General features: G+C 43.4%; 1 protein-coding gene across 2 annotated transcripts in view; it reads right to left on the bottom strand.

Annotated features, from left to right (window-relative positions):
* The window catches only part of LOC128696321 (achaete-scute homolog 2-like), a 17,856-nt gene extending 9,104 nt beyond the window's left edge, over positions 1 to 8,752 (bottom strand). Inside the window, exons 1-2 of one of the 2 annotated variants that reach the window (XM_053787515.2) lie at positions 7,587 to 8,752; positions 2,344 to 3,686 (exon numbers count right to left, since the gene is read on the bottom strand). In XM_053787515.2, coding sequence (XP_053643490.1) covers positions 7,590 to 8,444 — 855 coding nt within the window. In that variant the 5' untranslated portion in view covers positions 8,445 to 8,752 and the 3' untranslated portion in view covers positions 2,344 to 3,686; positions 7,587 to 7,589. Of the gene's footprint in view, positions 1 to 2,343; positions 3,687 to 7,586 lie in introns of those variants that run through there. The other variant, XR_011392921.1, reaches the window with a different exon arrangement.
* Positions 8,753 to 12,500: the final 3,748 nt, after the last annotated feature.

Genomic DNA, 12,500 nt, shown 5'->3' with positions numbered 1-12,500 from the left:
GAATGGTACTAGTAATTAATGGGAATGATGATAGCAATTAGTGGTATTGGTGATGGTAATGGGTAGGAATAGCAGTAGTAATGGATTAGATTGGTGGTAGTAATGTGTAGGAATGGTGGCAATAATGAGTAAGAATGGTGGTAGCAATGGGTAGGAATGGCGGTAGTAATGGGTAGAAATGGTGGCAATAATGGGAATAAATGGTGGTAGTAATAGGTAGGAATAATTGTAGTAATGGGTAAGAATGGTCATAGTAATGGGTAGGAATGGTGGTAGTAATGGTTAAGAGTGGTACTAGTAATTAATGGCAATGATAGTAATTAGTGGTATTGGTGATAGTAATGGGTAAGATTAGCAGTAGTAATGGGTTAGATTGGTGGTAGTAATGTGTAGGAATGGTGGCAATAATGAGTAGGAATGATGGTAGCAATGGGTAGGAATGGTGGTAGTAATGGGTAGGAATGGTGGTAGTAATGGGTAGGAATGGTGGCAATAATGGGAAGAAATGGTGGTAGTAATAGGTAGGAATAATGGTAGTAATGTGTAAGAATGGTCATAGTAATGGGTAGGAATGGTGGTAGTAATGGGTAAGAATGATTATAGTAATGGAAATGAATGGTGGTAGTCATGGGTAGGAATGGTGGTAGTCATGGGTAGGAATGGTGGCAATAATGGATAGGAATGGTGGTAGTAATGGGTAGGAAAGATGGAAGTAATGGGTAACGGTGGCAATAATGGTTAGGAATGGTGGTAGTAATGGTAAGAATTGTCATAGTAATGGATTAGAATGCTAGTAGTAATAAAAAAATGGTGTTAATAATGGGAGGGGAAAAATTACAGTAATGGGGTATGAAATGGGTTTACGAATATTAATGGTAAGACCAGTGATAAAAATCTTAGTAATAAAGGTAAGGGACAACGGGAATGGTAACAGTAATGGGGAATAGTGAGAACGGTAATGGAGTCATTTAGGGGGTAACATTAGCAATAAATGAAAGGGAATTAAATGGTTAGAAAAATGGAATTAAATGTTGAAAATGGTAGACGATAACTAAGAGAGTGGCAGTAGTAATGGTGGTGGTAGTGGTGATGATAGTGGAGGTAGTGGTGATGATGGTGGTGGTAGTGGTGATGATGGTGGGGTGGTGGTGGTGGTAGTAGTGGTGATGGTGGTGGTAGTAGTAGTAGTAGTGATGGTGGTAGTGGTGGTGGTGGTAGTGGTGATGGTAGTAGTGGTGATGGTAGTAGTGGTGGTAGTAGTGGTGATGGTGGTAGTGGTGATAATGGTGGTGGTAGTGGTGATATTGATGGTGGTGGTGGTAGTGGCGATGGTGGTGGTAGTAGTGATGCTGGTGGTGGTAGTGATGACGGTGGTGGTGGTGGTAATGGTGGTAGTGGTGGTGGTGGTGGTAGTGGTGGCAGTGGTGATGGTGGTGGTGGTAGTGGTGATGATTCTGATAGTAGTGGTGAAAGTGATAATGGTTAGGGTGGTAGTGGTTGTGGTGATGATGGTGGTGATAGTAGTAGTGGTGGTGATGGTGGTGGTGGTAGTGGTGATAATGGAGGTAGTGATGGTGGTGGTGGTGGTAGTGATGATGATGGTGGTGGTAGTAATGATGGTGGTGGTGGTAGTAATGATGGTGGTGGTGGTAGTGGTGAAAGTGATAATGGTTAGGGTGGTAGTGGTTGTGGTGATGGTGGTGATAGCAGTAGTGGTGGTGATGGTGGTGGTGGTAGTGGTGATAATGGAGGTAGTGATGGTAGTGATGGTGGTGGTGATAGTGATGATGATGGTGGTGGTAGTAATGATGGTGGTGGTAGTAATGATGGTGGTGGTGGTGGTAGTGGTGATGGTGGTGGTAGTAGTGATGGTGGTGGTGGTAGTGATGATGGTGGCGGTGGCGATGGTGATGATGGTGTTGGTAGTGATGATGGTGGTAGTGATTATGGTGGTAGTGGTGATGGTGGTGGTGATGGTAGTGGCGGTGGTAATGTTTACGGTAGTGGTGGTAGTGATTGTGGTGGTAGTGATGGTGGTGGTAGTGATGGTGGTGGTGGTAGTAGTGGTGGTGGTATTATAGTAAACTGTTGTAAACAGTTGCTAATAGTTTACTATCACTGCTACTAGTAGTACTACCACCACCACAACTATTTTGATACCAGATAATATTGACTTTTTGAACAATAAATTATTTCTATAATTATTATTATAATTATTTTAATTATTATATGAGCAAGAGCAGATTATATATATATATATATATATATATATATATATAGATATATATATATATATATATATATATATATATATATATATGTGTGTGTGTGTGTGTGTGTGTGTGTGTGTATAAACAATTATATATGAGTAAAACAGAGTAAATTATATCAATGGATTAGTTCCTTACTCTACCACTAGCATTATTACTACCATTACCACTACCAGTACTATCAATACCATCACTACCACCACCACTATTATCACTATCACTATTATTACTACCACCACTACCACTATCACTACAGTCACTGCCGCTACCACTACTTTCACTACCACCACTAATACTACTACTACCACTACAGTCACTACCACCACCACTACCACTACTATCAATGTCATCACTACCACCACCACTATTATCACTATCACCACTACCACTGCTATCACTACAATTACTGCCATCACCACTACTATCACTACCACCACTACCATTATTACCACCACTACCATCACTACCACCACTAACATCACTACCACCACTAACATCACTACCACCACTAATACCACCACTAATACCACCATTAATACCACCATTACTCCATCACCACTCACTACAACTGCTCTCCCCACCCACACCACCCATGACAACCATTCTCCCCACCCCCACCACCCATGACAACCACTCTTCCCACCCCTACCACCCACGACAACCACTCTCCACACCCCCACCATTAATGGCACGGGCGGCGGCCATGTGGTGGGGAAGTGGAGGTAAATTAGGAGGGACTCGTGGAGGGATGGGAGTGAAGTGGGAGGAGGAGGGGACAGGACGCGTGCCGTGGTGGTGATGGTGGTGGTGGAAGAGGTAATAATAGTGGTAATTGTGGTCATTGTAGTATAAATGGTGGTGGTTGTTGCTGTAGTGGTGGTGGTGGTGTTGCTGGTGGTTGTGAAGGTAATTTTGGTTATCATGGTGGTGGTTGTTGAGGTGATGCAGGTATTGATAGTAGCAGGGATGTTGGTGATGGAGGTGGATGTGGTGGTGAATGCGGTGGTGAATGCGGTGGTGGTGGTGGTGTTGATAATGGTTAATATGATGATGGTGAAGGGGATTGTATTGGTGGTGGTGATAATGGTGTGTTGGTAGTGGTGGTGTTGTTAATGGTATGTGTTGGTGGTGGTGATAATTGTCTGTGGTGGTGGGGGCGGTGATAATGGTAAGTGTGGTGGTGGTGGTGACAATGGTGTGTGGTGGTGGGGGTGGTGATAATGATGTGTGTTGGTGGTGGTGGTGATAATGTCAACCAGCAGTAGTGGTGATATTAATGATAAAATTATTAGTGTTGCTGAAACTGAAGATTGTTGTAGAGCCCGTTGACAGTTGTGGTGATGGTGGTGGCAGTGGTGATGGTGAGGCTAGTAGTAGTGATGATGGTGAAGCTAGCAGTGGTGATGGTGACGATTCCTGATGGAGAGGAGTAAAAAAAAATCATAGAAAAGGAAGACGTATTACCACAATTATTGCATGAGAGTCATCATTTTACCTTACATAGAGTAAAGAACTGTACAACCTTCACAGATTTAAGAGGACACGCAAACACACACAACAGGTCAACTACAACAATTTAAAAAATCTCAATTTCTATTTTCTTTTGATATATATATATATATATATATATATATATATATATATATATATATATATATATATATATATATATATATATATATATATATATAATTCACGTGTATTTTCCCACGACGGACACAAGCTATTCTTTTGGGGTGAAATGTGATCAAAATTTATGTGGGCACATATGTTTGGGCGGATGGTGAGGTGGTAGACTGGGGCTGCCAGGGTGGCTGGGGCTGCCAGGGTAGCTGGGGCTGCCATGGTGGCTGGGGCTTCCACGGTGGCTGGGACTGGCAGGGTGGGGCTCTGGGTGTGGTAGGGTGGTGGTGGTGGGCTGAGTCTAGCAGGAGAGTGGGGCTGTGGTGGGCTGGGTGGGTCATCCCACACCTCCCTGGCAGCGGGACGGTACAAAGGAGGACCGTTGAGAGGCGTCCAGCAGCACTCTCACGGGTTCACACGAGAAATGTGACGTGTGTCGGGAATTCTGTCTTAGGTGTAGCATGCTGTCTTGCCGCGGGATGTCTTGCTTGATAAGAAGGAGAAAAGATTAGTGAAAACGAGAGAGAGAGAGAGAGAGAGAGAGAGAGAGAGAGAGAGAGAGAGAGAGAGAGAGAGAGAGAGAGAGAGAGAAAGAGAGAGGATTCCTACTTCTTCCGGCGTTGAAATCTCTGGTATCACGATTTTGTGACGACTATTTCAACTCGTGTGTGTGTGTGTGTGTGTGTGTGTGTGTGTGTGTGTGTGTGTTATGTATATTTAGACACCTAAGGTTTCTCTTAAATAGATTTCAACCTATGCACAGCTATTGTCCTTTGCAATGTGCTGCACACCTTCACCACCTGAATACTCTTTCCCATATTCACTTTTAATTTCCTTCTTTTACATACCCTACCAAACTCATCAACCAGCCTCTGCAACTTTTCTTCACAATCACCCAAAAACACAGTGTCATCAGCAAAGAGCAACACGCTTCTCAAGTCCCATACATTGCAACCCAGTGCGCACGTTCCAGTCTTTCACTGATACACTTCCTCATTAGCTATTTTCTTCCGCACCTGCCAATAGAAGCAATGCTCTTCTTTTTTGTTGTGTTCAGTCATGCTCTCTTTAGGATCTGGATGGATTTTTATTTTAATTTTCCAGTATTATCAACCAATTAAATTTTGTTTTGTTTTTCATGCTTTCTTCGAGAGTTAAAATATGTTTTCTTACTAGAAATATTCACTGCACATTTTTTTTAAAAAGATCTTAGTATGGTATTTCGTAACTCTTGGTATTTATCAGTAAACTAAATCATTTTCATTAGTTTGGTATATACAAAAATACCTGTCCTTTCGAATCGACTATTTCATTGAATATTCAAAAGCTTTATCTCTTAGCCTTTTGCTTAACAGGTGTTTCATGTGTATGTGACTGAAGCCTCACTTCTACATTAAAAAGAGCTAAAACCGTAGAAGGCGTTCAGTACCCTGGGGAATGGAAGGTAATCAGGTTTGAGGCGAGGAATGGGAGGGACAGGTGAGAGCAAAGACACACACACTTTTGCATTCTCACAGTCCGGAAGCCACTGCCCAGTTCCACGCCAGGTAGTGAGGCAGGTAGGAAGCTTGAAAAGGGAAAGGTGAATATCACCACATCCGTCCCTCTGATGGAAAGGGATTAAAGCGACTTACGGAGGTGAAGGAAACCCAGGGTAGCATCCCCCCCCCTCTCCCCATCTGCCATTATTAAATTCCCTACAGGATCAACGAAAGGTACGGGAAGGCAGAGGTGAACACCTTGATCAAATCAACCTTTCTTTACAAATGGGATTTTATCGAATATTTTTTTAACCCCCCCCCCACCTCTCTGCGAGATGGCCCACAGTTTTCCTTGTGTCCGCTCCTCTTCTCAGCCGAAGGAAAACGAATCTTTGGTGTGGCAGATGTGGTATTCAACCCATGAAGTCTTATTCCCACCAAGCTTACATACAAACACTTGATAATGTGAGAAATCAAGAAAGCGGTTGGAATTATACTATTTTTTTCACAGTGGTTATTCTGCATACTGTGATATCAACTGTGTACTGTGATCTTATTGCATATAAGCGTTTGTTCAAGATTCGCGTTAATTTCACGTTAATTTTAAAACCATTATTTTAATACGCATAATTGTACATATAAAAATTCACTCATTATCATTCTGACATAAAAACTATCCTTCATGTGTATAACTATGATTCTATGTGTAATTCACTGTCGTCCTCTTTTGTTACTGTCAAAATCTTTCTGGTGTATAGCGGTCACTATCATCCTAATGTACAACTGTTACTATCACTTAATGTACAACTATCACTATCAACCTGATGTACAACTGTCACTATCATCTTGATGTACAACTGTCACTATCAACCTGATATACAACGGTCACTATCATCCTGATGTACAACTGTCACTATCAACCTGATATACAACGGTCACTATCATCCTGATGTACAACTGTCACTATCATCCTGATGTACAACTATCACTATCAACCTGATGCGCAACTGTCACTATCAACCTGATATACAACGGTCACTATCAACCTGATGTACGACTCTCACTATCATCCTGATGTACAACTGTTACTATCATCCTGATGTACAAGTCACTATCATCCTGATGTACATCTGTCACTATCATCCTGACGTACAGCTGTCACTATCATCCTTATGTACAACTATCACTATCAACCTGATGTATAACTGTCACTAACATCCTGATGTACAACTGTCACTATCATCCTGATGTACAACTGTCACTATCATCCTGATGTACAATTGTCACTATCATCCTGATGTACAGCTATCACTATCAACCTGATGTACAACTGTCACTATCATTCTGATGTACAACTATCACTATCAACCTGATGTACAACTGTCACTATGATCTTGTTGTTTAACTCACTATCAATATGATGCACAGTTCACTATCATTCTGAAGCACAGTTCGCTATTATCCTGACGCACACTTTAGTATCATCCTGAAGCGCAGTTCACTATCATTCTGAAGTACAATATACTATCATTCTTGATAAACAGCCGTGTCCCAATCATCCTTACGCATCACTTCCGTCATAACGTATGACTCACCATCACCAGAATGTATAACTCAACAAAATGTATAGCTCACTATCATTCCAGATGTACAACTCTCACCATCATCTGGCAGTATAATTCATTGTCTTGCTCTAAAGTGATACAAGATGGCACTGTCTTCCCTGTCTATGCCTGCTTGGTTCTCTGTCTCTCTCTGTTTCTTCGGCGGGGCTAATATATATCTTTGCTTATCTTCTCTGAGTACCTAGATGTTTGATTGTATGTCCTCAGAGTGTCTAGACGTTTGACTGTTTATCTCCTGAGAGTGCCTAGCTAACTGTTACCTGTCTTTTTTTATAAGCTCCCGTCTCTGTGTTTGTCCCTAATAGGTCCCTCTTATCTGTCTCCTTGCTTATCTCTTAGTGTTTATCTGTCTATTTCTGCATGCTAATATATGCCTATCCATGTCTACCATTCCGTGTGTTCCTGTCAGAGTGTTTCATTGCCTCTTCCTCTACCCGGGTATCGTAATGTATCGGTTAGGTTAGGTGAGGTTTGTCAGGAAACAGAATCGTTATGTATCGCTAACTGTCACGCTCTACGGGCAGGAAGAGCCACAAATCATCTAGAGTTGCTGCTGCTGTTACTGCGCCCCTGGCGGTAAAACTTACCTGCTACTGACACTGCTGCCAGAGGGCGATGGCGTCGAGCAATTCCTCGTCTTCGGGTGAGGTGGCCGGGTCGTAGGTATCTAGGACGTCGAGTGTGTCCGGCAGGGAGGTGGTGGTGCTGGTGGTGGTGGTGACGGTGACGGGGGAGAACACGTCCGTCACGCTGCCCACCGTCGTCACCGCCTCCGCCGAAGAGAAAGCCGAGTCGTAGGACGGCGTTGGGGAGGCTGCGGCGTCGCTGCACGTCGGGGAGACTGACGCCACGCTCATGGGGTACACTGACGCAGCCACGGGAGAGACGTTCTCGCTGTAGTAATAACTGGGGTACTGGATAAGGCGGTACTGGGACTGGGTAGGGGCAACGGCGTTGGTGTAGGGCAGAGACTGTGCCCTGGGCGCCGGGGACTGCGCAGAGGTCACGACGATGGAGTTGGTATGGCGCATGAGAGAATCATGGTCCTCCAGTAGCTCCTGAAGTGACCTGATGTAGTCCACTGCCTGCTTCAGCGTCTCCACCTTGCTGATTTTCTTGGCTTTGGCGGCGCCGGGGATGTGCTGACGGAGGGTGGCGAAGCCGTTGTTGACCTGCTTCACCCGGTTCCTCTCGCGCGCGTTGCGCCGCGCCACAGCCACAGGCGCTGGCGACACGACGTATCCGACGCCGAAGTTGATACGTCTCTTGCACTTCACCGGATCGGGGCTAGTCTCCGACAGCTTCCGTTTAATCCCGGTCTTGGGCGGCGTGAGGGTGGCCGGGGAGCCGGCTGTGGTGATCACCGTGACGGTCTTTGGGACAGTCAGGCTCTTGTGGGGCGACGGCCGGATAGGCACCAGACGCTGTGTGGTGGTGGCCGACATCCTGCTGGAGTGACACGTGCGGCACCTACGATGGACCTCTACTAACTACCCCAAAAACGCGCCGCGCCTTTATTTATAACCTCGGAAGGTTAAGCCACGCCCCTGGCCGCCAGCTGACCGACCAACTCACGCCACCGGAAAAGTAAATATTTCATTTAAACGCTCTGTTTCAACCGTAAATGAATATAGTCTCGACAGATCGCGAAATGTAATAGTTAACCACGAGATGTAATTGACTGAGCAGCGAAATGATGCTCGTAGAGCGATATTTCGCGTGTTATAATCGAGGGAGAAGCGCGAGGTGGTAGGTCTCTGGGGCGCGTGGCGCGGCGCGCGACCAGGGCGCGTGCCGGCAGGGTCGGGACGGGGCCCCCCTCCTATCATCACTACAACACACTCCAGCTTTATTATCTCTCTTTATCTCTCTATATCTCTCTCATTATCTCTCAACTTGCGAGCCTCTGCATGATGGCACTGTCCTCTTGCCTACCTGAAGGGTAGCGGCAGCGGAAGGAAATTAAGCAGAACTTAGCGAAGACTTGAAAACTGACGCACACTTTCGAGGTGGCGGGGAGGGGTGGCGGGGAGGGGTGGCAGGGAGGGGTGGCGGGGGAATAAATTAGGCGGGTGTTGGGGGGGTTAGTTAGAAGTAGCCAACCCACACACGTACACACACACACCGTAGTAAGCGCGAACACACACACACAAACACACGTACAGTCTTGTATTCACTCACGTGCACACATTGTAGTACGCGCGCGAGTGCACCACACACACACACACACACACACACACACACACACACACACACACACACACACACACACACACACACACACACACACACACACACACACACACCAGCAACAACAACCAGCAGACGTTTACATATGGTAACTCCTGTCTCACAAACCTGTTGAGAGTTCCTGGACAAGGTAACAGAAGTTAGGCAGGAGAGAGATGGATAAATTGCATATTCCTGGCCTGTAGGAGGGCTTTTGACACGATGTCTCACAAGGTGTTGAGATAAAAGCTAGAGGAGCAGGCAAGAATAACATGGAAGGCACTACTGTAGACCAAGGAATGATTAAAAAGAAGAAAACGAGTGATTGTCCGAGAAGAGGTGTCGGAATGGGAGCGTGTGACGAGTGGGGTTCCACAAGGATTAATACTGGAACCGGTATTATTTCTTGTACGTGAACAAGATAATGGAAGGGATAGTCTGAGGTATCCCCCTGTTCTCAGATAAGGTGAACTTAATGAGGAAAATGCAAACAGGTTAAGTATGTTAAGCGCTAAACCCACATGGGTCATTCTACTTTTGTATAGTTACGAAAATAGGAAATTTATAAAGAAGACAGAAAACGGAGTGCAGACTTTGAGGGCAAAGAGTGCAAAATTTCACTCAACAAGAAGGCCCTCGGGGTGAGTATTGCATCGAGGAGCCGAAGAAAGGAATCGTTCACGACACTGTCCTTGCTGAAGAATGCAGTACCAGTATGGGACCCACACCTGATCAAGCATTTTTAGAAATTGGAGAAAGTGCAGAGGTTTAGAACGAGACTAGTCCCAGAGCTAAGGGGTGTCAAGAAGAAATTAAGGGAGGTAAACCTAATGGCATCAGAAGAAGTAAGAGCTAGTGGTGACATGGTAACATACTGAATACTTAGAGAACTGTTAGACAGGACAGGGTCACAGGGTAAGTTCTATCTCACAAATCTGCTTGAGTTCTAAGATAAGGTAGCGAAAGTTAAGCAGAAGAGAGATAGAGATAGAGAGAGAGAGAGAGAAGGATGAGTGGACTGCATATTTTTGAATTACGAGAAAGTGTTCGATAGTTCCCTCCACAAGAGACTAGCGCAAAAGCTGGATGAGCAGGTAGGATTTACAGGAAAAGCAATACAGTTGATTAAGGACTAAGAGGAAGGAAACAATGAGTACTGTCAGGGATGAGGTTGTCAGAATGGGTGAGTGTGACGAGTGGAGGTGTCTCTGTTCGCAGATGATGTGACACTAATGAAGAGAATACAATCTTTGTCTTCATTATGTACCGAAGAAATAATACAAATTCAAAGTAATTAATGGAGTGAACTTGAAGGATTCGCAGGTCTTTTCCGGATGGTGACCTGGCAGATTAACGGAATATAAAAGAAAATATGCATTGTCTAAGATGTTTATATATATATATATATATATATATATATATATATATATATATATATATATATATATATATATATAAATATATATATATATATATATATATATATATATATATATATATATATATATATATATATATATATAATAAATATATATATATAAATAAATATATATATATAAATAAATATATATATATAAATAAATATATATATATAAATAAATATATATAAATATATATATATATATATATATATATATATATATATATATAAATATATATAAATACATATATATATATATATATAAATATATATATATATAAATATATATAAATACATATATATATATATATATATATAAATATATATATATATATATAAATATATATATATATATATATATAAATATATATATATATATATATATATATATATATATATAAATATATATATATATATATAAATATATATATATATATATATATAAATATATATATATATATATATATATATATTTATCACTGGCCGATTCCCACCAAGGCAGGGTGGCCCGAAAAAGAAAAACTTTCACCATCATTCACTCCATCACTCTCTTGCCAGAAGGGTGCTTTAATGTATATGAAGCAACTATCTACCCCACGATATCAGCCAATGTCACCAAGCAGTCATAGGTTCCCAAATCTTCTACGACAGGCAAAGAAACTGTCGTTCTGACATCTGTGGAGTGTACTGCAGAGATGTGCACTCACTCACACATCTGGCAACATCCGTGCACATTCAGATGTCTGGATGCGAGAGGGCACAAATGAGGAACAGCCAACAGCACTCCTTTTTAGCAGATGGGGCCTTAGCTACACGTAACATGCCTCTGCAGAGGGACTCAAATCTGCAAATCAGTGCATCACCAGGACTCCTGGCCACACATCCCCATGTTAACCTCCTTACTCAGCACTAGCAGTCACCCAACCTTCTGAAAAGAAGTCAACAATGCTCCTTCAAACACTTTGTGGTCCTGGCACAACTTGCTTTTTGGCACAATGTTGTTTGGCTGCTTACCCCACCCAAGGAGGACAGAGAGTCACTAGCAAGCTTTATGTTGACAGAGACAATAAATGCATTCCCAGGATAACAACCTCAGTGCGTCTCCCTAGGGCAAACAAACTTCCAGCGGGCAAATGCCAGCAAGAGACACCCGACACCTCAAAAATCAGAGCCCCAAATTAGCAAAAGAAATAGAAAGGAGTAATACTGTTGGAGCTTTGAGACTTATAACCAGTGAGATATCGCTCCCCAGGACCTTGGCACAAGCTCTGAAAGACAAACATCCACTTGGGGCTCAGTACCATTGAGCCTCCCTGGCTTGTTGCAGCAGGCGGCAAAGAACATCTAACCTGCAGGGATGCTGGTGTGTATAAGCTGCTATGCCATTTCCACAGGAGTTAAGCAGGAGGTTTCACCAGTTGAGCCTCAACACTTCAGCAAATACTCAATCCAGCGCTTGGTGAGGAGTTTCAGAGAAGGCTGCCTAAGACTCTAAATTTTCTTTCTAATAACTATGGCTGGCGGCGTCCAGAAGGCCATCAGACCCTTTTCTTTGATTGCCCCGTGTGTGCCCTCCAGAATCAGGCCCATTGCTGGTGGTAACCCCCTTCAGCGCCTGGTCATGGGCTGCAGTGGAAAAGGGAGTGAAGTCAGAAGGCTGCTGTGCTGAGAGCCAACTCGAAAGCTCAGTTTCCCACACGAGCCGTTCAACAGGAGCTGTGAGGCAGCTACTGCAGCACAGTGTATATCAAAAACACTGTCTATGAAAAGCGGTCAGGTGGACACATGATACTTTCAACCTCAGTCAGAAGGATACTGCTCTCAGCGGTTGTAAACTTCCTTCCGCTTTGTC

The sequence above is a fragment of the Cherax quadricarinatus genome, chromosome 39, assembly GCF_038502225.1.
Source record: "Cherax quadricarinatus isolate ZL_2023a chromosome 39, ASM3850222v1, whole genome shotgun sequence".
NCBI classification, from domain to species: domain Eukaryota; kingdom Metazoa; phylum Arthropoda; class Malacostraca; order Decapoda; family Parastacidae; genus Cherax; species Cherax quadricarinatus.
The sequence above is the reverse complement of the archived record's forward strand: the minus strand, read 5'-3'. Positions and strand labels throughout refer to the sequence as shown.